Raw genomic sequence first — 24,723 nt, 5'->3', positions numbered from 1 at the left:
CATGAGCGGTCAAAAGAATTGGTAGGTCATCAGGACAGATTGCGCTTTTAAAACAAAACTCTATGACGGATAGACTGAATGGATTATCGATTGATGGTTTGGTGGTTACATTAATTTAGTATGTTCTCCCTTCCAATGAAAAAAGAAAATGACTAGCAACCCAAATACTAAATTCAAGTTTTCAAAATCAGGATCCAACGAATAAATCGTTTAAAAACACACATACATACACACATGAATACATCAAATCATATTTCAGATTATATAATCCTAATAACAGATACATCAAATCATAGCTCAAATTATATAACGGGATAATTTCAGAAACCTTCTTTGAGGTTTTTCCTAATCACACCTAGCACCCCTAAAGTTTTTGAAATCACACTTAGCACCCTTAGAATGACAACTTTTGTAGCATATCAACCCGTTTAGGTAAAAATAGTATTAAAAATGTATTTAAGAGAGAGACTATAATATTCTTCCACATTCGCCCTTTTGCAAGTTGATTTTTGAAAACTAGAAGATGAAAATAAAAACAAGTTGATTCCTTTTTGCCTTTTCATATTTCTTATGCAAGAAAAGGCAAGAAAAAGGAAAAAACATTTATGTTCGATTATGTAAAAATAAAGTAACAAAAATGCCATAAAATTTGGGCTCTATTTTTTTTGCATATGCAACAGAAGATAGGTTTTGAGGTACTTAGATAATCTAAACATAGAAAATCTATCTTTTTTTAACTACGATTTTATCTTGTTATGTAGTTTAATCAGTAAGAGGTGAGGGAAAAATATGTTAAAATCATTCATTTGGTGAAAAAAATGCTGGGATGCAATTGAAATCATGGAAAAAATGCATATTAAATATACCTATAATGGTTTTCAATTATCAAAAACAAAATTTTTGAAAAAACTGGTTAACAAACAGTATTCAAAATTTTTTTTCCCTTTCTATCAAAAACTTTGGCACAGATCTTATAATGGTCATATGAATCAACAAAAATGATACAATTCAGCAGTTATTGTACTTACACTCCTTCAATTTCTATGTAAATATTGTAGTTCTATTTGTTTTTATTTTAATCTTCTAAAATTTAAAAATCAACTAACAAAAGGGCAAAATTGGAAGAATACTATAGTCCCTCTACTAAACATATTTTTTAATATATTTTTACATAAAAGGGCTATTATGTTACAAAGGTTGTCATTCTAAGGGTGTTAAGTGCGATTTTAGAGACTTGAGGGGTGTTAGGTGTGATTAGAAAAAACCTCAAGGGAGGTTTTTGAAATTATCTCTTATATAATCCTAATAACAGTGCAGCAATGATAGATGTCAAGATATTTAAAAATTGCAATGTTAGCCAAAAAAACACTTCTTAAATCCAAGGTTATAGACTTGTAGTAATGTCAAGATATTAAAAAAAAATGCAATGTTAGCCAAAAAAAAAAAAAAATGCTTAAATCCAAGGTTATAGCTTTCAACATTACACACCAATGACATAACAACAAAAAACAAAAAACAAAAAACAAATAAAATGAATGGCTTAAATTGATCCTATGCAATATTTGAAGCCTAAACTTTAGAAACTAGAAAGATTTTTTTTAATAGTATAGAGATATAAATTACACAATTTATATCTCATGCGCCCGCTTCCCCTCCCTCATACCGTGGATCGATGTTTATGGGTTTGGGTTGTCTTGTTCATGAACTAACAAAAAAGAAAAGAAAAGAAAAGAAAAAGCTTCCAAAACTATGTTGCTTTTTGATCACTCTGTTTGATCTTCACCCAAACAGTGACTATTTGAGAGGAAACACTATAACATCATCCAAAACAGGACCACATATGTGACCATAGTCATGAAGCTTTGTGTGATAATTTGGGCTATAAAAGGTTATTCTTGTTCTGTTTGAAAGTGCTTGAAACTTGAGGATGGCAGTCTTGGATCCACCAATTCCAGTTGATGTAAATGAAACTTTTATGGTTTTCCTAGCTGCAAAAGCTTCAATCGTCATTGATCCATGACAACCATTCCTAGCATCCCCAAAAGCGAAGGAAAGAAAGTAGAACTTGTTAGGTACTGTTCTTATGATTTGTGCAATAGCTGTTTCTATTCCTCCAACCAATTCAATAGCTGCAAGTCCCTGGGGAACGGAGAAATGCTTCGAGTCAACATACTTAACTGGTTTGAGGGATTCAACAATCCATCCAGGGAGCGATGAGTAGATGTCCGTCCTCTTAGGGAGGAGCAGCACCCCAGTTGAGAAATTCTTGAACACATGAGGGCCGGTTTCAAAATCACCATTTTTGACCAAGTTACCTGCATAGCTTCAGTGCAAATTAGGAGCTTTCTATGAATTATAAAATATACATTGCATTGGTTAACATTTACTATATATTTAGAAGAAACTACAAATTTATATTTTAAAGATAGTGTCTTCGTGAACGAATATCGACAGTCAATAATAAAAGGAACAAAAAGGCAGTTGGGTTGTGATCAACTTACGACGATTGCCCAACAATTCAGACAATTATTTTGGGATAAATGTTAATGGCACTCCTTTCTCTGTGAACGGCACCCTTTTTTTTTTCAACCTTTTGCCATGTGAATCAGATAAAAATTGCCATGTTTTTCTTTGAATTTACAACTGCCATTAGAAAAGTCAAGAGGAGTATCATTAACAGATAAGTGTGTGCCATTAACATTTTTCTTGTACTGGCCAATATCGAGCTTTCACAAATCTGCTTAAAGATCTGGGAGGCAGATGATATTGGAAAAAAATTCCAAATTTGGAAGAGGACTTACCCTTAGTGTATCTGAGAGGAAGTATCTCCTTGATTGCAATTGCATCCAGAAGAGGTCCACAGGTAGGATCCTCTTGAATTCCAGGATTATGAAATGTAACCTTGAAAACATCAGAAGTTGCCTTAACAGCCCATGCATAAGTATCACCACCATCGCTGCTAAACAGTGTTTGAATTGGGAGTTCAGTCGAAAAACCAGGGACAGAACCCCTTAGCTTCTCATCTTGGGCACAAGTCCTGGTGACTGCAAAGGTCAATGAGTACATTGCTCCAGGTTTCACCTTAACATATTGAGATATGGAAGCCTCATTTCCAAGCCTCGCTGCCTGAGCCCCACGAGGGATTGCGAAGTAAAAACCACCAGGTTGCGGTCCACTTGAAACATATTCAACTATGCCATGAATTTCCCATTTGGGCAAGGAGTATTTTCCTATGATCTGTCTTTTCTTAAGGTTTGATACCTTTGGCCCTTCCTCAAAGTTACCATTTTCTAGTAGACCTGCAAAATGTAAACAGGAATATGGTTAGAAAAACATACTACTACTGCCAGTTATGAGTAAATTTTTCTCCTTGTTCTTGTATCCTGCCATTGTTCGAATTTTTCAGAAAAAATAATAATAAAGAGGAAGAGTACATAGAAGGTCAGTTCATATCAATGATTAAAAAGAAGTCCAGAGCGAAAAACCTTTTCCAAGTATCGAAAAGACAAGTCAAACACCATTAGATTCAAAATCAAAAATTCAAACGGGTTCGTGTTGCTCTTGATGTTGAACATGTTAGAGAAAATTAACGCTGCGCATTTGATTTTTCTACAATTTACGTGGATCATGTTTGCATGTCAAGTGAAATTAATAGGTAAGATTTGATATTCGCTCCGTCATGTGCTGAGTGCTGACATAAAAATGATATGGTAAAGTGACTTTATTTGGCATAAACCCAAAAAAAAAAAAAAAAAATTGTACCAGGGTTAGCTCGTACCTAAGAAAAGTTAATTTAGCAATTTTATATGAAAAAAATTAAAGACTATTTAAAGCATACCATCAAGAAATGGCGCAACAGCCGCGAAAGAAAGGCTTTGGTAAATACACATTATGAATAAAATGCAGAGGGAGAGAATGGAAGCCATTTTTAGCAGTGAAACTGCCAATGTGACGCAGGATAAAAGCAAATGAGAATGTATACATATATTTAAAACTTAAGTTAGAAGGTCTAAGAATAGATAAGAGGGACATGTTATCATGCCATACAACCAGGCTTGAGTGTGTCGGATTGTCTCAATTTCTCGTTCCCAAAACAAAAAACAAATATTAGGCCCATCTTGGACATTAATCTAGCCGTTGAGATGAGTGATAAAGTCTGCAATTCCATTTCCAAAGGGTACTGAAGTCTTCATAGGTTGGCGTGATTTGTACTATGTACTTTGAATCTCTGGATATCCCACATGACGAAGCTTCATTTCTTTTATTTCAGTTCTTGATATTCAAATACCTCCAAAGTACTTTCAAGGTCTTGCTTGGCACTTGAGATTGGATCTTGAGTTTCTTTATTCTAACGGCATCTTCTAATGAACTATATAAGCATGTGTAGATCATATGCTTCACTTATCTATTGAGTGAGACATTAATTGAATGTCAAAATAATAAACATGGGATTGGCATTGTAAAGGAACCAACGTATTGATCCCAATTGATAACTAATCTCGTAATTGATATGAAAGCATTTTACTAGTTATGGTTAGAAGTTTTTGGCGATGTTGAAGATCGGGTAAAAACATCATCCTTAAAATACCAACTCCAAGAATTGCGAGCACGTGGCCGTACTTGGGTACGGTGATGAGTATAAATTTCTGAAGCAGATCCCTCAATCAAATCTCCATTAGTAGATTTAATAGGTGCCTCCCCTAGTAGTTTAGTTGCATTAAAATACCAACAAAAATCTTGATTAAAATACATACCAAGCTTAATTTTTTTTGGGTTATTATCGCTATCCCTTTAAACTATATTACTACTGTCAATTATACCCCTAACATTATCTTTTAGTCATTTCACCCTATAAGTAATTCAATCCAACATGTTAAGAAATTTTAGACAAAAATATTCCGTTATTTTATAGCATTATCACATTATTATCGCTTTATCCCTTTAAACTATATTACTACTATCAATTTAACCCCTAACATTATCTTTTAGTCATTTCACCCTATAAGTAATTCAATCCAACATGTTAAGAAATTTTAGACAAAAATATTCCGTTATTTTATAGCATTATCACATTATTATTATTATCACTTTATCCCTTAAAATTATAGTGATACAGTCGTTTTAATTCCTAACATTATTTTCTAGGCATTTTATCTCATCGTTAATCTAACTAATATGGTCAAAAAAATTTTAATATATTTACTCTTTTTTGTATATAATTAAAAATAAAAAAATTGAAAAGGTTATTCTTCCTTTTTTTTTTACTTTAAGAGATCCAAAAACATAAAAATAAAATGATTCTCTCAAAATTTTTTTCACACTTATTAATATTTGGAAAAGAAAAGAAGATAGGAAAGAAGGAGACAGAATATCAGATTTTGCAAAGAAAGAAAATAAAGAAGAGTCTAGCATTATCATATTACTTTAAGGTTGTCGGAATTAGGATTGGAATTTGGTCGTAAACAGAAAAGTGAATTAATTTTTGGGTAAAAAACAAAAAAGCCCCCTGTGATAAACCTAATACACAGAAAAGCCCCCCATGGTTTCAAAATATATAACACGACCCCTCATGCTTTGAACTAAATTGTAAAAGTGACGGAATCCGTTAAACTTAACGGAAATGGTCAAAATGACCAAAATACCCTGATATAATTAAACAAAAGACAGCTCAAAAAAATCATTTGTTTTATTTTCTAAGTAGAGAGAATTGAGAGTTAAGGGGTAGAATAGGTATATTTGATAAAAATTAAGTATAAATTTTTTTTTTAGGTTCCAATAAGTCATTTCCGTTAAGTTTAACGAATTCCGTCACCTTTACAATTTAGTTCAAAGCATGAGGTGTCGTGTTGTATATTTTGAAACCATAAGGGACTTTTCTGTGTATTAGGCTTACTACAGGGGTTTTTTTTTGTTTTTAACCCTTAATTTTTATATAATAAAAGTATTTGATTCTTTCTTATTTGTATTTAAAAAAAAAGAATTGAACTCTCTCTCTCTCTCTCTCTCTCTCTCTCGCTCTCTCTCTCCCCCGTTCCCCTTCCTATCTTTCTATTTTTTTCAATATTAATAAAATTGTCAAGAAGAAAGAGATTAGCACTTTGACTTTTTTTTCTTGATACTAAAAAGAAGAAGAGTCACTCTAAATTTTTTATTATTTTTATCATACAAAAAGGAGGGTACTTTCTTCTAAAATTCTTTAACTTACTAAGTTAATTTAATGGTGGGATAAATTGTTTAAAAAAAACTCTATGGAGTAAATTGATAATGAGGTTATAGTTTAAGGGGATAAAGTGATAATAATTTTAAGGGCTAAACATGTCTTTTTACTTTAATTAATATACTCCATTAAATTTGATCGTTAGTTTTGGAGGCAAAATGACTATAAAATAACGTTAAGGAAACAATTGATAGTGGCACTGAACGTTAAGAGGGTAAAGTGATAATAACCCTCCTTTTTTTATAGTTGTCAGTGTGGGTCTGGAGCCTCCCACAGTAGTTTAGTTGGATTACAATTGACCTTCTACCAAAAAAAAGAGTTCTTGATTAAAATACAAATCAAGCTTAATTTTTTTTAAGTCGTTACTATCGGCCTGGTTTTGATTAGTAGTGGAGTGTGATTTCCACCTAATAATAAACACTCCATTCTTTATTTGGATTTTATACAACCTTTTCTTGGCATCCCTTTTGGTTTACTTGCAACACGTATCATAAGATTTCAATAACAATATTATGGACTCGATAACATTTTTCATAATGATTTTAAATCCCATCCTCCACTCTAGCAAATTTTTAACTTCACTATTCAGCTTGCATTATACTGTGAACTTTTTTTCTTAAATATAAATAGGAGATTTCTCTTACTTACATTCACCCCTTCTTACTATCCGACCCATTCATCTCCCAGCATGTCCCTATTAAAGGACAATGCTACGGTATTGCAAGTAATAGTAACAACAATGGGGTAATGCACTACTGCCGGATTCCATTAACTTTGGCAAAAGATTAGTTTTTTAGCATTTTTTCCAATATCGTATTAAATAATCAATATTAGTGTTGGTAAGTTTATTAGAAAATTGGTAAGTACATCCCCTAAAACAGTAAGTTTTAGTCATATAGGAAATTTACAATTTCAGTAAATTTGCTGGTTGATAAAATTTATTTTTCTTTAAGTTAAACTTACTATTAAAATTTAAAAAATTTTGTGAATTCTTAACCGTTTCAAATTTTAATAGAGAGTTCTATCACATGGAAGGACACTTTATAACTCAAAAAGAAAAATTTTACCCTTTTTTTTTTTTTTGTTTTAAGCACTAAAACCCATAGCCATTTGCACTTTTCTCACTAACTTTATTTTTTATTGTAGTTTCACCCTTGACTAGCAATCACCACTAACGGTTCAATAAAAAGATATTAATTACCTCAACCAATAAAAAAATTCACATGCCCATATAATCTATTGTGTAATTTAAATTAAATTCATTTCATGTACAAAAGAATCCTAAAATAATTACCACAACAGATTACCATGTTATATTTTTAACAACAAAATCATTGTTTGTTGAAAATTTAAAAAATCCATGACATGTGTATGAGCGATATTTTACCACATTTATATCTTACATCTACTCATTCATGTTAATTTGAGAAGGAATATTTTTTATAATAGCAACATTGTGAATTTAATTAACAGATTGAGATTTTTTAAAACATAAAAGTGAAATATATACTTGGGAAAGTAGTTTGATTTTCCCAAAAGAAAGAAAATTGTTTTAGTTTAACAATTGTTGTCATTGACACTTCATTTTCTTGACCAACTTTTATAAAGGTAAACTTAGTGTCGTTAACAATAATTGAAGTGTCATTAGCATTACTCTATCTGGATGTAAATATTTAAACTTTGTAATGAAATAAATAATAGGTACTTAAAAAACTAAAAAGCAATAGGTACTCAATTGCTACGATTCAAACTACAAATTCCTTCAATGCATAAGTGGTATATGCTACAATATATTTCCATTTATAGAAAACCACTATTGATATTCTTTAAAAAGAATCACATTTTCATTTTCATGTTGCAATTGAAATCCCCTAACCTGTCATATGCATCGCATGTCAACCAATTATTAGATTAGTTATTATTTATACAAATCATGCCTAAACTCATAATGTGACATGTATGGCAGTTGCTCACCATTATACTCATGGTGTTGTCATTTTTTCTATTTGTTTTGTCAAGGTATAAAGTTCTTTTGATTATATTGGTGAAAAAGCATACAATCTGTGTAATGTAAGCAAGATTTACTAATTTTCGAGTAAAAATAACCACTATATTAGAAAGGCCACAAAATTTGATTTTATTGTGTTTTAAATCGAAGCATTTTTACCAATAACAATAATAGGAATAGTGAAGTTAGTGCAAATTTCAAAACAAGAAGCAATATACACTCGATTATGGTATGTAAATTTAAGATTATTATAAAATTATAGTTTTAGCCATTTACATACTATTTGTCCATAAAAAACTTAAATTTATTTTCATGAATATTATGGGTAAGCTTCACAAGTGCGATGTTAAGTTTCAACAATAAAGTGATAAGCATAGTTAGTAAAATATGGGATGGATATAACACGGGTATGGACCTATACCATAAGTTAGAAAAAAAAATATGTATAAATCTAGAGTTATTCTTATATACACTAACAATGTGTACAATATCACGATTAGATACATGACACATATATAAAATTTGGATTAATTTAAATTCAGATTGTGTATCACGCATCCAATAGCGAAAGTGCCAATATATAGAAGATTAATTCATAAATCTATATGTGGACTAACAATATTTAAAAGTTATGGAACGACAAATATGGATTAAATTACTATAATTTTCAAAGATTATGCTACATTAAGACAACTTTAACTCTTATTCTTTTGTCTTAGATTATAAATTTATTAAAACTTTATTACCTTAGGTATTAAATTATAAAAATTATGATATATAGACAGGCGGCATGGAAGAATGTTCTTATTGTTATCCAAAATTTCAAAATAATTGAGTATAATTCGGGGAGAAGTAGAAGAAGAAGTAGAATTGTACTGCAACTGGAGTCTATACCCGACCCCACTTGTACGGATGTACCGGACATTTAGTGCCAGGTTGGCACCCCAACGACAAAAATATATATATACCTCATTTGGCGCTTATTTTAGGTAACTGCGCCTCCGGCGAAAGAAGCCTCTTCAACATTCAACAAGCATGGACAATCACCACCAGCAGAGGGAGGAGCAGCCATACCTCCTCCATGATCACCTCCTCCACCACCACTGGCCGCCCTTGCAGGGCCAACAGCAGCAGCCACTGCAACATCAACACCAGCCGTATCTCCTCGATGATCAGCAGCAACCGGTTCAGCAAGGCATAATTCTCCACGAAAATTCACAGAATTTTCTGGATTCTATGCCACGCGGTTACAGGTTTTGCCCCACTGATGAAGAGCTAATTGTACACTACTTGAGGAAAAGGATCGCCAAGGCTCCATTACCACTTAACAGAATTCATGAAGCCAATGTCTACGGCCACAATCCTCAAGAACTTACAAGTTAGTATCTATACAATTGAAAAAACTTTATGTTATTCTAACAGCTGTTTTTCTAGTTTTCGGATAAAGAACTCGGAAAACATCTTTTAGGCGTTTTCTCGATAAATATGTTCTGAAAACCCTTTCGGGAACTTTACTCCATGCGAAGGAAAGTATTTGACATAGTCTGATGTTCTTATAACAATATGCTATGTACAAGTGTTTGCTGTTTAACGATAGAGCATAATTGAACCCCTTTTAATTCCATAATCCCCAATTAATTAGGCAAAATCTTTGAAATTTAAACCATCTTTAGGCTTCATGATTTCAAGTTTTTTGATTGGTTTCTTTCGATTGTGGATTTTATTGTGAATTGTGTTCCACGAAAAATAGTTGGTGGACCAAAAAAATACCCTAAAATACTACCCACCACCTTAGATCACGAAAACACCATCGTCATAGAGATGAGATTTGGGGTTAGAGGGTTTCTCATTGATGCACGTACGTAAAAGTGATTAGTTTAGGGTTTGGGCTATGTGTCTAATTTAATAACTAACATTCTTGTCTGTCTGAAAAATGGGTATTTGTCCCTAACAAAATTTGAATAAAAGCAGCCTTGATAAATAAATTATGATCCCCTTTTTCTTTATTTTGTTGTAATATTGCATGACTATGCTATATATTTGCTTATTTCTTTTTTGATTATATATGCGCAGATAGATACAAATCGGATAGCTTTCATAACGTGAACGGATGGTACTTCTTCACCTATTTGACGAACAAATACCCCAAAGGCAGCCGTCCCTCTCGATCATGTGGAGATGGTGGATTTTGGAAACCCACCGGCAAAGACAAGAAGATTTATTACAATGGCAATACCGTCGGCTACCGGAAGTCACTAGATTTCTTACTTGGGCCTGGTCAAAAAACGGCTTGGAAGATGCATGAATATAGAATTCATGCAAATAACCCCAAGGTACAAGCCAGTACTTATTTTCTGATTAACTTGCTTTATATATTATTTATATACTTCAAGGTATTCTTATAATCTTTTCAATGGACAGTAATAAGAATAACAATTCATGCTATGCTTATTCTCACTTCTTCTCTTCTCCTTCTCATCTGATTATTTCATGAAACATTTTAATGTCTTTTATGTGTTATCTATGCATGTCTTAGTTTGGATATATAGGCACATTTTGGATGTTTATACACATAGTGCGCCTAGGTAGCTAGACATATATGTTGCCCAACCAACGATGGATTTGAAGATGTAACATGCATGCACATGTAAATTTCAGAACCAACATAGAAAAATTTTCAAAAAAAATATGAATATATAGAACTTGGGAGGAGATTTCCTCTCCCTGCGCTCCCAGTTTTCATGCTTGAGTCCAACAGATATAATCATTAGAAGGTAGAAATCTTCATATACAGCATAAGAATAAGTTTTCAGTAGGAAACAAGTTAGGGTTTTTTTTTTTTTTTTTTTTTTTTGATAATTTTCGGGAAGTGGTGATTAAAACTCTTTGACAACCGAGCTCTACCCACCAAGTCAAGAACAATTTACTTCTTGATTTCTGTCAGTATAGTACATACATACACTATTATGTAAAAGAGTAGTGGTGTCCACTTCTTAATCTACAAGTCTTTACAACAATATTCTACTAAGTGCTCAGTAACCACTTCTCAAATAATATAGGCTGTCCATTTGCATGGCTTTTTTTATTTCCAAACTCCATTATACATTACTAACATGTTGTTCATTTTTGACAGTCGGATCCAGTTTTGTGTAGATTGTATATGAACATAAAACGCAAAAACAAAGATGAAAATGAAGGTGACACGGAAGAATTGATGAGGGAAAATCTTGACCAGTGTCTTACAGTGAATGAAGCTCCCATGCAGAATGAGGACAATGATTTGGCTGCTGGTTCTACAAACGATCAATGTATGGAGTATATTACCAGCGCTCTAGACACAGGAGGTGATGCCAATTCAAACCAGGTTATCTATGATCTTTCTAGTTTCCAATTTCCTCATGATCTATTTCAAGATTTCCAAGGATACACTAATTCTCATGGTGGGCTCGAAGCAATTACTCAAAGTACTCAAGAGTTCACTGAACCGTTCCATTTATCAAAGGGTACCATGATGCCCTCTAATTTGAGTATGGAACCGGTCCATTTATCAGGGGGTACCATGATCCCCTCTGATTTCAATATGGAGGATGTTTGGAAGTATGCTATTGGTGGTACTGATTTGTCCAACTTAGCATGGCAAAATGGTTGTGCTGGTGGTTATGTGTCAATATGACCTCTCTCAAAATTGATGGTGAGAATTCAGGCAATAAGTAGAAGTATCATACATATTTTGATTACAGTAGTGGTGTTGTTGTATGCAATGTATAAACAAGGACAAGGATTTTAGCAGGTTTTAATTACTAATTTCGTCTTGATTGATATGGGCAACAATCCATGCTTGTTTCTTTACTTACTTAATTTTCACTTATGTATATGTTGAGTTTTTTCCTTATGGTCTATGTGTAGTGTATATTTGCGATTTTTCTTCTTCCTTTCAAACATGAACACTTCCACATCCTATGGTTAGCTATATTAATTACAAGCCTTCAAAACAACTTACTTATAAATTATTTTCACATATGCTAGTCTTTAGTTAAAAATAAATAATTTGTAATTAGTTAAAATTTTTTTCATAACCATGAGCGGTCAAAAGAATTGGTAGGTCATCAGGACAGATTGCGCTTTTAAAACAAAACTCTATGACGGATAGACTGAATGGATTATCGATTGATGGTTTGGTGGTTACATTAATTTAGTATGTTCTCCCTTCCAATGAAAAAAGAAAATGACTAGCAACCCAAATACTAAATTCAAGTTTTCAAAATCAGGATCCAACGAATAAATCGTTTAAAAACACACATACATACACACATGAATACATCAAATCATATTTCAGATTATATAATCCTAATAACAGATACATCAAATCATAGCTCAAATTATATAACGGGATAATTTCAGAAACCTTCTTTGAGGTTTTTCCTAATCACACCTAGCACCCCTAAAGTTTTTGAAATCACACTTAGCACCCTTAGAATGACAACTTTTGTAGCATATCAACCCGTTTAGGTAAAAATAGTATTAAAAATGTATTTAAGAGAGAGACTATAATATTCTTCCACATTCGCCCTTTTGCAAGTTGATTTTTGAAAACTAGAAGATGAAAATAAAAACAAGTTGATTCCTTTTTGCCTTTTCATATTTCTTATGCAAGAAAAGGCAAGAAAAAGGAAAAAACATTTATGTTCGATTATGTAAAAATAAAGTAACAAAAATGCCATAAAATTTGGGCTCTATTTTTTTTGCATATGCAACAGAAGATAGGTTTTGAGGTACTTAGATAATCTAAACATAGAAAATCTATCTTTTTTTAACTACGATTTTATCTTGTTATGTAGTTTAATCAGTAAGAGGTGAGGGAAAAATATGTTAAAATCATTCATTTGGTGAAAAAAATGCTGGGATGCAATTGAAATCATGGAAAAAATGCATATTAAATATACCTATAATGGTTTTCAATTATCAAAAACAAAATTTTTGAAAAAACTGGTTAACAAACAGTATTCAAAATTTTTTTTCCCTTTCTATCAAAAACTTTGGCACAGATCTTATAATGGTCATATGAATCAACAAAAATGATACAATTCAGCAGTTATTGTACTTACACTCCTTCAATTTCTATGTAAATATTGTAGTTCTATTTGTTTTTATTTTAATCTTCTAAAATTTAAAAATCAACTAACAAAAGGGCAAAATTGGAAGAATACTATAGTCCCTCTACTAAACATATTTTTTAATATATTTTTACATAAAAGGGCTATTATGTTACAAAGGTTGTCATTCTAAGGGTGTTAAGTGCGATTTTAGAGACTTGAGGGGTGTTAGGTGTGATTAGAAAAAACCTCAAGGGAGGTTTTTGAAATTATCTCTTATATAATCCTAATAACAGTGCAGCAATGATAGATGTCAAGATATTTAAAAATTGCAATGTTAGCCAAAAAAACACTTCTTAAATCCAAGGTTATAGACTTGTAGTAATGTCAAGATATTAAAAAAAAATGCAATGTTAGCCAAAAAAAAAAAAAAATGCTTAAATCCAAGGTTATAGCTTTCAACATTACACACCAATGACATAACAACAAAAAACAAAAAACAAAAAACAAATAAAATGAATGGCTTAAATTGATCCTATGCAATATTTGAAGCCTAAACTTTAGAAACTAGAAAGATTTTTTTTAATAGTATAGAGATATAAATTACACAATTTATATCTCATGCGCCCGCTTCCCCTCCCTCATACCGTGGATCGATGTTTATGGGTTTGGGTTGTCTTGTTCATGAACTAACAAAAAAGAAAAGAAAAGAAAAGAAAAAGCTTCCAAAACTATGTTGCTTTTTGATCACTCTGTTTGATCTTCACCCAAACAGTGACTATTTGAGAGGAAACACTATAACATCATCCAAAACAGGACCACATATGTGACCATAGTCATGAAGCTTTGTGTGATAATTTGGGCTATAAAAGGTTATTCTTGTTCTGTTTGAAAGTGCTTGAAACTTGAGGATGGCAGTCTTGGATCCACCAATTCCAGTTGATGTAAATGAAACTTTTATGGTTTTCCTAGCTGCAAAAGCTTCAATCGTCATTGATCCATGACAACCATTCCTAGCATCCCCAAAAGCGAAGGAAAGAAAGTAGAACTTGTTAGGTACTGTTCTTATGATTTGTGCAATAGCTGTTTCTATTCCTCCAACCAATTCAATAGCTGCAAGTCCCTGGGGAACGGAGAAATGCTTCGAGTCAACATACTTAACTGGTTTGAGGGATTCAACAATCCATCCAGGGAGCGATGAGTAGATGTCCGTCCTCTTAGGGAGGAGCAGCACCCCAGTTGAGAAATTCTTGAACACATGAGGGCCGGTTTCAAAATCACCATTTTTGACCAAGTTACCTGCATAGCTTCAGTGCAAATTAGGAGCTTTCTATGAATTATAAAATATACATTGCATTGGTTAACATTTACTATATATTTAGAAGAAACTACAAATTTATATTTTAAAGATAGTGTCTTCGTGAACGAATATCGACAGTCAATAATAAAAGGAACAAAAAGGCAGTTGGGTTGTGATCAACTTACGACGATTGCCCAACAATTCAGACAATTATTTTGGGATAAATGTTAATGGCACTCCTTTCTCTGTGAACGGCACCCTTTTTTTTTTCAACCTTTTGCCATGTGAATCAGATAAAAATTGCCATGTTTTTCTTTGAATTTACAACTGCCATTAGAAAAGTCAAGAGGAGTATCATTAACAGATAAGTGTGTGCCATTAACATTTTTCTTGTACTGGCCAATATCGAGCTTTCACAAATCTGCTTAAAGATCTGGGAGGCAGATGATATTGGAAAAAAATTCCAAATTTGGAAGAGGACTTACCCTTAGTGTATCTGAGAGGAAGTATCTCCTTGATTGCAATTGCATCCAGAAGAGGTCCACAGGTAGGATCCTCTTGAATTCCAGGATTATGAAATGTAACCTTGAAAACATCAGAAGTTGCCTTAACAGCCCATGCATAAGTATCACCACCATCGCTGCTAAACAGTGTTTGAATTGGGAGTTCAGTCGAAAAACCAGGGACAGAACCCCTTAGCTTCTCATCTTGGGCACAAGTCCTGGTGACTGCAAAGGTCAATGAGTACATTGCTCCAGGTTTCACCTTAACATATTGAGATATGGAAGCCTCATTTCCAAGCCTCGCTGCCTGAGCCCCACGAGGGATTGCGAAGTAAAAACCACCAGGTTGCGGTCCACTTGAAACATATTCAACTATGCCATGAATTTCCCATTTGGGCAAGGAGTATTTTCCTATGATCTGTCTTTTCTTAAGGTTTGATACCTTTGGCCCTTCCTCAAAGTTACCATTTTCTAGTAGACCTGCAAAATGTAAACAGGAATATGGTTAGAAAAACATACTACTACTGCCAGTTATGAGTAAATTTTTCTCCTTGTTCTTGTATCCTGCCATTGTTCGAATTTTTCAGAAAAAATAATAATAAAGAGGAAGAGTACATAGAAGGTCAGTTCATATCAATGATTAAAAAGAAGTCCAGAGCGAAAAACCTTTTCCAAGTATCGAAAAGACAAGTCAAACACCATTAGATTCAAAATCAAAAATTCAAACGGGTTCGTGTTGCTCTTGATGTTGAACATGTTAGAGAAAATTAACGCTGCGCATTTGATTTTTCTACAATTTACGTGGATCATGTTTGCATGTCAAGTGAAATTAATAGGTAAGATTTGATATTCGCTCCGTCATGTGCTGAGTGCTGACATAAAAATGATATGGTAAAGTGACTTTATTTGGCATAAACCCAAAAAAAAAAAAAAAAAATTGTACCAGGGTTAGCTCGTACCTAAGAAAAGTTAATTTAGCAATTTTATATGAAAAAAATTAAAGACTATTTAAAGCATACCATCAAGAAATGGCGCAACAGCCGCGAAAGAAAGGCTTTGGTAAATACACATTATGAATAAAATGCAGAGGGAGAGAATGGAAGCCATTTTTAGCAGTGAAACTGCCAATGTGACGCAGGATAAAAGCAAATGAGAATGTATACATATATTTAAAACTTAAGTTAGAAGGTCTAAGAATAGATAAGAGGGACATGTTATCATGCCATACAACCAGGCTTGAGTGTGTCGGATTGTCTCAATTTCTCGTTCCCAAAACAAAAAACAAATATTAGGCCCATCTTGGACATTAATCTAGCCGTTGAGATGAGTGATAAAGTCTGCAATTCCATTTCCAAAGGGTACTGAAGTCTTCATAGGTTGGCGTGATTTGTACTATGTACTTTGAATCTCTGGATATCCCACATGACGAAGCTTCATTTCTTTTATTTCAGTTCTTGATATTCAAATACCTCCAAAGTACTTTCAAGGTCTTGCTTGGCACTTGAGATTGGATCTTGAGTTTCTTTATTCTAACGGCATCTTCTAATGAACTATATAAGCATGTGTAGATCATATGCTTCACTTATCTATTGAGTGAGACATTAATTGAATGTCAAAATAATAAACATGGGATTGGCATTGTAAAGGAACCAACGTATTGATCCCAATTGATAACTAATCTCGTAATTGATATGAAAGCATTTTACTAGTTATGGTTAGAAGTTTTTGGCGATGTTGAAGATCGGGTAAAAACATCATCCTTAAAATACCAACTCCAAGAATTGCGAGCACGTGGCCGTACTTGGGTACGGTGATGAGTATAAATTTCTGAAGCAGATCCCTCAATCAAATCTCCATTAGTAGATTTAATAGGTGCCTCCCCTAGTAGTTTAGTTGCATTAAAATACCAACAAAAATCTTGATTAAAATACATACCAAGCTTAATTTTTTTTGGGTTATTATCGCTATCCCTTTAAACTATATTACTACTGTCAATTATACCCCTAACATTATCTTTTAGTCATTTCACCCTATAAGTAATTCAATCCAACATGTTAAGAAATTTTAGACAAAAATATTCCGTTATTTTATAGCATTATCACATTATTATCGCTTTATCCCTTTAAACTATATTACTACTATCAATTTAACCCCTAACATTATCTTTTAGTCATTTCACCCTATAAGTAATTCAATCCAACATGTTAAGAAATTTTAGACAAAAATATTCCGTTATTTTATAGCATTATCACATTATTATTATTATCACTTTATCCCTTAAAATTATAGTGATACAGTCGTTTTAATTCCTAACATTATTTTCTAGGCATTTTATCTCATCGTTAATCTAACTAATATGGTCAAAAAAATTTTAATATATTTACTCTTTTTTGTATATAATTAAAAATAAAAAAATTGAAAAGGTTATTCTTCCTTTTTTTTTTACTTTAAGAGATCCAAAAACATAAAAATAAAATGATTCTCTCAAAATTTTTTTCACACTTATTAATATTTGGAAAAGAAAAGAAGATAGGAAAGAAGGAGACAGAATATCAGATTTTGCAAAGAAAGAAAATAAAGAAGAGTCTAGCATTATCATATTACTTTAAGGTTGTCGGAATTAGGATTGGAATTTGGTCGTAAACAGAAAAGTGAATTAATTTTTGGGTAAAAAACAAAAAAGCCCCCTGTGATAAACCTAATACACAGAAAAGCCCCCCATGGTTTCAAAATATATAACACGACCCCTCATGCTTTGAACTAAATTGTAAAAGTGACGGAATCCGTTAAACTTAACGGAAATGGTCAAAATGACCAAAATACCCTGATATAATTAAACAAAAGACAGCTCAAAAAAATCATTTGTTTTATTTTCTAAGTAGAGAGAATTGAGAGTTAAGGGGTAGAATAGGTATATTTGATAAAAATTAAGTATAAATTTTTTTTTTAGGTTCCAATAAGTCATTTCCGTTAAGTTTAACGAATTCCGTCACCTTTACAATTTAGTTCAAAGCATGAGGTGTCGTGTTGTATATTTTGAAACCATAAGGGACTTTTCTGTGTATTAGGCTTACTACAGGGGTTTTTTTTTGTTTTTAACCCTTAATTTTTATATAATAAAAGTATTTGATTCTTTCTTATTTGTATTTAAAAAAAAAGAATTGAACTCTCTCTCTCTCTCTCTCTCTCTCTCTCGCTCTCTCTCTCCCCCGTTCCCCTTCCTATCTTTCTATTTTTTTCAATATTAATAAAATTGTCAAGAAGAAAGAGATTAGCACTTTGACTTTTTTTTCTTGATACTAAAAAGAAGAAGAGTCACTCTAAATTTTTTATTATTTTTATCATACAAAAAGGAGGGTACTTTCTTCTAAAATTCTTTAACTTACTAAGTTAATTTAATGGTGGGATAAATTGTTTAAAAAAAACTCTATGGAGTAAATTGATAATGAGGTTATAGTTTAAGGGGATAAAGTGATAATAATTTTAAGGGCTAAACATGTCTTTTTACTTTAATTAATATACTCCATTAAATTTGATCGTTAGTTTTGGAGGCAAAATGACTATAAAATAACGTTAAGGAAACAATTGATAGTGGCACTGAACGTTAAGAGGGTAAAGTGATAATAACCCTCCTTTTTTTATAGTTGTCAGTGTGGGTCTGGAGCCTCCCACAGTAGTTTAGTTGGATTACAATTGACCTTCTACCAAAAAAAAGAGTTCTTGATTAAAATACAAATCAAGCTTAATTTTTTTTAAGTCGTTACTATCGGCCTGGTTTTGATTAGTAGTGGAGTGTGATTTCCACCTAATAATAAACACTCCATTCTTTATTTGGATTTTATACAACCTTTTCTTGGCATCCCTTTTGGTTTACTTGCAACACGTATCATAAGATTTCAATAACAATATTATGGACTCGATAACATTTTTCATAATGATTTTAAATCCCATCCTCCACTCTAGCAAATTTTTAACTTCACTATTCAGCTTGCATTATACTGTGAACTTTTTTTCTTAAATATAAATAGGAGATTTCTCTTACTTACATTCACCCCTTCTTACTATCCGACCCATTCATCTCCCAGCATGTCCCTATTAAAGGACAATGCTACGGTATTGCAAGTAATAGTAACAACAATGGGGTAATGCACTACTGCCGGATTCCATTAACTTTGGCAAAAGATTAGTTTTTTAGCATTTTTTCCAATATCGTATTAAATAATCAATATTAGTGTTGGTAAGTTTATTAGAAAATTGGTAAGTACATCCCCTAAAACAGTAAGTTTTAGTCATATAGGAAATTTACAATTTCAGTAAATTTGCTGGTTGATAAAATTTATTTTTCTTTAAGTTAAACTTACTATTAAAATTTAAAAAATTTTGTGAATTCTTAACCGTTTCAAATTTTAATAGAGAGTTCTATCACATGGAAGGACACTTTATAACTCAAAAAGAAAAATTTTACCCTTTTTTTTTTTTTTGTTTTAAGCACTAAAACCCATAGCCATTTGCACTTTTCTCACTAACTTTATTTTTTATTGTAGTTTCACCCTTGACTAGCAATCACCACTAACGGTTCAATAAAAAGATATTAATTACCTCAACCAATAAAAAAATTCACATGCCCATATAATCTATTGTGTAATTTAAATTAAATTCATTTCATGTACAAAAGAATCCTAAAATAATTACCACAACAGATTACCATGTTATATTTTTAACAACAAAATCATTGTTTGTTGAAAATTTAAAAAATCCATGACATGTGTATGAGCGATATTTTACCACATTTATATCTTACATCTACTCATTCATGTTAATTTGAGAAGGAATATTTTTTATAATAGCAACATTGTGAATTTAATTAACAGATTGAGATTTTTTAAAACATAAAAGTGAAATATATACTTGGGAAAGTAGTTTGATTTTCCCAAAAGAAAGAAAATTGTTTTAGTTTAACAATTGTTGTCATTGACACTTCATTTTCTTGACCAACTTTTATAAAGGTAAACTTAGTGTCGTTAACAATAATTGAAGTGTCATTAGCATTACTCTATCTGGATGTAAATATTTAAACTTTGTAATGAAATAAATAATAGGTACTTAAAAAACTAAAAAGCAATAGGTACTCAATTGCTACGATTCAAACTACAAATTCCTTCAATGCATAAGTGGTATATGCTACAATATATTTCCATTTATAGAAAACCACTATTGATATTCTTTAAAAAGAATCACATTTTCATTTTCATGTTGCAATTGAAATCCCCTAACCTGTCATATGCATCGCATGTCAACCAATTATTAGATTAGTTATTATTTATACAAATCATGCCTAAACTCATAATGTGACATGTATGGCAGTTGCTCACCATTATACTCATGGTGTTGTCATTTTTTCTATTTGTTTTGTCAAGGTATAAAGTTCTTTTGATTATATTGGTGAAAAAGCATACAATCTGTGTAATGTAAGCAAGATTTACTAATTTTCGAGTAAAAATAACCACTATATTAGAAAGGCCACAAAATTTGATTTTATTGTGTTTTAAATCGAAGCATTTTTACCAATAACAATAATAGGAATAGTGAAGTTAGTGCAAATTTCAAAACAAGAAGCAATATACACTCGATTATGGTATGTAAATTTAAGATTATTATAAAATTATAGTTTTAGCCATTTACATACTATTTGTCCATAAAAAACTTAAATTTATTTTCATGAATATTATGGGTAAGCTTCACAAGTGCGATGTTAAGTTTCAACAATAAAGTGATAAGCATAGTTAGTAAAATATGGGATGGATATAACACGGGTATGGACCTATACCATAAGTTAGAAAAAAAAATATGTATAAATCTAGAGTTATTCTTATATACACTAACAATGTGTACAATATCACGATTAGATACATGACACATATATAAAATTTGGATTAATTTAAATTCAGATTGTGTATCACGCATCCAATAGCGAAAGTGCCAATATATAGAAGATTAATTCATAAATCTATATGTGGACTAACAATATTTAAAAGTTATGGAACGACAAATATGGATTAAATTACTATAATTTTCAAAGATTATGCTACATTAAGACAACTTTAACTCTTATTCTTTTGTCTTAGATTATAAATTTATTAAAACTTTATTACCTTAGGTATTAAATTATAAAAATTATGATATATAGACAGGCGGCATGGAAGAATGTTCTTATTGTTATCCAAAATTTCAAAATAATTGAGTATAATTCGGGGAGAAGTAGAAGAAGAAGTAGAATTGTACTGCAACTGGAGTCTATACCCGACCCCACTTGTACGGATGTACCGGACATTTAGTGCCAGGTTGGCACCCCAACGACAAAAATATATATATACCTCATTTGGCGCTTATTTTAGGTAACTGCGCCTCCGGCGAAAGAAGCCTCTTCAACATTCAACAAGCATGGACAATCACCACCAGCAGAGGGAGGAGCAGCCATACCTCCTCCATGATCACCTCCTCCACCACCACTGGCCGCCCTTGCAGGGCCAACAGCAGCAGCCACTGCAACATCAACACCAGCCGTATCTCCTCGATGATCAGCAGCAACCGGTTCAGCAAGGCATAATTCTCCACGAAAATTCACAGAATTTTCTGGATTCTATGCCACGCGGTTACAGGTTTTGCCCCACTGATGAAGAGCTAATTGTACACTACTTGAGGAAAAGGATCGCCAAGGCTCCATTACCACTTAACAGAATTCATGAAGCCAATGTCTACGGCCACAATCCTCAAGAACTTACAAGTTAGTATCTATACAATTGAAAAAACTTTATGTTATTCTAACAGCTGTTTTTCTAGTTTTCGGATAAAGAACTCGGAAAACATCTTTTAGGCGTTTTCTCGATAAATATGTTCTGAAAACCCTTTCGGGAACTTTACTCCATGCGAAGGAAAGTATTTGACATAGTCTGATGTTCTTATAACAATATGCTATGTACAAGTGTTTGCTGTTTAACGATAGAGCATAATTGAACCCCTTTTAATTCCATAATCCCCAATTAATTAGGCAAAATCTTTGAAATTTAAACCATCTTTAGGCTTCATGATTTCAAGTTTTTTGATTGGTTTCTTTCGATTGTGGATTTTATTGTGAATTGTGTTCCACGAAAAATAGTTGGTGGACCAAAAAAATACCCTAAAATACTACCCACCACCTTAGATCACGAAAACACCATCGTCATAGAGATGAGATTTGGGGTTAGAGGGTTTCTCATTGATGCACGTACGTAAAAGTGATTAGTTTAGGGTTTGGGCTATGTGTCTAATTTAATAACTAACATTCTTGTCTGTCTGAAAAATGGGTATTTGTCCCTAACAAAATTTGAATAAAAGCAGCCTTGATAAATAAATTATGATCCCCTTTTTCTTTATTTTGTTGTAATATTGCATGACTATGCTATATATTTGCTTATTTCTTTTTTGATTATATATGCGCAGATAGATACAAATCGGATAGCTTTCATAACGTGAACGGATGGTACTTCTTCACCTATTTGACGAACAAATACCCCAAAGGCAGCCGTCCCTCTCGATCATGTGGAGATGGTGGATTTTGGAAACCCACCGGCAAAGACAAGAAGATTTATTACAATGGCAATACCGTCGGCTACCGGAAGTCACTAGATTTCTTACTTGGGCCTGGTCAAAAAACGGCTTGGAAGATGCATGAATATAGAATTCATGCAAATAACCCCAAGGTACAAGCCAGTACTTATTTTCTGATTAACTTGCTTTATATATTATTTATATACTTCAAGGTATTCTTATAATCTTTTCAATGGACAGTAATAAGAATAACAATTCATGCTATGCTTATTCTCACTTCTTCTCTTCTCCTTCTCATCTGATTATTTCATGAAACATTTTAATGTCTTTTATGTGTTATCTATGCATGTCTTAGTTTGGATATATAGGCACATTTTGGATGTTTATACACATAGTGCGCCTAGGTAGCTAGACATATATGTTGCCCAACCAACGATGGATTTGAAGATGTAACATGCATGCACATGTAAATTTCAGAACCAACATAGAAAAATTTTCAAAAAAAATATGAATATATAGAACTTGGGAGGAGATTTCCTCTCCCTGCGCTCCCAGTTTTCATGCTTGAGTCCAACAGATATAATCATTAGAAGGTAGAAATCTTCATATACAGCATAAGAATAAGTTTTCAGTAGGAAACAAGTTAGGGTTTTTTTTTTTTTTTTTTTTTTTTGATAATTTTCGGGAAGTGGTGATTAAAACTCTTTGACAACCGAGCTCTACCCACCAAGTCAAGAACAATTTACTTCTTGATTTCTGTCAGTATAGTACATACATACACTATTATGTAAAAGAGTAGTGGTGTCCACTTCTTAATCTACAAGTCTTTACAACAATATTCTACTAAGTGCTCAGTAACCACTTCTCAAATAATATAGGCTGTCCATTTGCATGGCTTTTTTTATTTCCAAACTCCATTATACATTACTAACATGTTGTTCATTTTTGACAGTCGGATCCAGTTTTGTGTAGATTGTATATGAACATAAAACGCAAAAACAAAGATGAAAATGAAGGTGACACGGAAGAATTGATGAGGGAAAATCTTGACCAGTGTCTTACAGTGAATGAAGCTCCCATGCAGAATGAGGACAATGATTTGGCTGCTGGTTCTACAAACGATCAATGTATGGAGTATATTACCAGCGCTCTAGACACAGGAGGTGATGCCAATTCAAACCAGGTTATCTATGATCTTTCTAGTTTCCAATTTCCTCATGATCTATTTCAAGATTTCCAAGGATACACTAATTCTCATGGTGGGCTCGAAGCAATTACTCAAAGTACTCAAGAGTTCACTGAACCGTTCCATTTATCAAAGGGTACCATGATGCCCTCTAATTTGAGTATGGAACCGGTCCATTTATCAGGGGGTACCATGATCCCCTCTGATTTCAATATGGAGGATGTTTGGAAGTATGCTATTGGTGGTACTGATTTGTCCAACTTAGCATGGCAAAATGGTTGTGCTGGTGGTTATGTGTCAATATGACCTCTCTCAAAATTGATGGTGAGAATTCAGGCAATAAGTAGAAGTATCATACATATTTTGATTACAGTAGTGGTGTTGTTGTATGCAATGTATAAACAAGGACAAGGATTTTAGCAGGTTTTAATTACTAATTTCGTCTTGATTGATATGGGCAACAATCCATGCTTGTTTCTTTACTTACTTAATTTTCACTTATGTATATGTTGAGTTTTTTCCTTATGGTCTATGTGTAGTGTATATTTGCGATTTTTCTTCTTCCTTTCAAACATGAACACTTCCACATCCTATGGTTAGCTATATTAATTACAAGCCTTCAAAACAACTTACTTATAAATTATTTTCACATATGCTAGTCTTTAGTTAAAAATAAATAATTTGTAATTAGTTAAAATTTTTTTCATAACCATGAGCGGTCAAAAGAATTGGTAGGTCATCAGGACAGATTGCGCTTTTAAAACAAAACTCTATGACGGATAGACTGAATGGATTATCGATTGATGGTTTGGTGGTTACATTAATTTAG

General features: G+C 32.4%; 2 protein-coding genes across 2 annotated transcripts; both read right to left on the bottom strand.

The window, feature by feature from the left end:
* Positions 1–1,533: 1,533 nt before the first annotated feature.
* On the bottom strand, positions 1,534–3,968 carry LOC140008002 (protein TEEBE-like). Its single transcript, XM_072051645.1, has 3 exons — positions 3,839–3,968; positions 2,802–3,299; positions 1,534–2,315 (listed from the first exon to the last, which is right to left on the bottom strand). Exons 1-3 carry the CDS (start codon positions 3,924–3,926, stop codon positions 1,795–1,797), a joined length of 1,107 nt encoding a protein of 368 aa, XP_071907746.1. The 5' UTR covers positions 3,927–3,968; the 3' UTR covers positions 1,534–1,794.
* A 9,867-nt stretch (positions 3,969–13,835) lies between these two features.
* LOC140008001 (protein TEEBE-like) lies at positions 13,836–16,270 on the bottom strand. The gene is made up of 3 exons (XM_072051644.1): positions 16,141–16,270; positions 15,104–15,601; positions 13,836–14,617 (listed from the first exon to the last, which is right to left on the bottom strand). Exons 1-3 carry the CDS (start codon positions 16,226–16,228, stop codon positions 14,097–14,099), a joined length of 1,107 nt encoding a protein of 368 aa, XP_071907745.1. The 5' UTR covers positions 16,229–16,270; the 3' UTR covers positions 13,836–14,096.
* Positions 16,271–24,723: the final 8,453 nt, after the last annotated feature.

Source organism: Coffea arabica, chromosome 6c, assembly GCF_036785885.1.
Source record: "Coffea arabica cultivar ET-39 chromosome 6c, Coffea Arabica ET-39 HiFi, whole genome shotgun sequence".
NCBI lineage: Eukaryota > Viridiplantae > Streptophyta > Magnoliopsida > Gentianales > Rubiaceae > Coffea > Coffea arabica.
The sequence above is the reverse complement of the archived record's forward strand: the minus strand, read 5'-3'. Positions and strand labels throughout refer to the sequence as shown.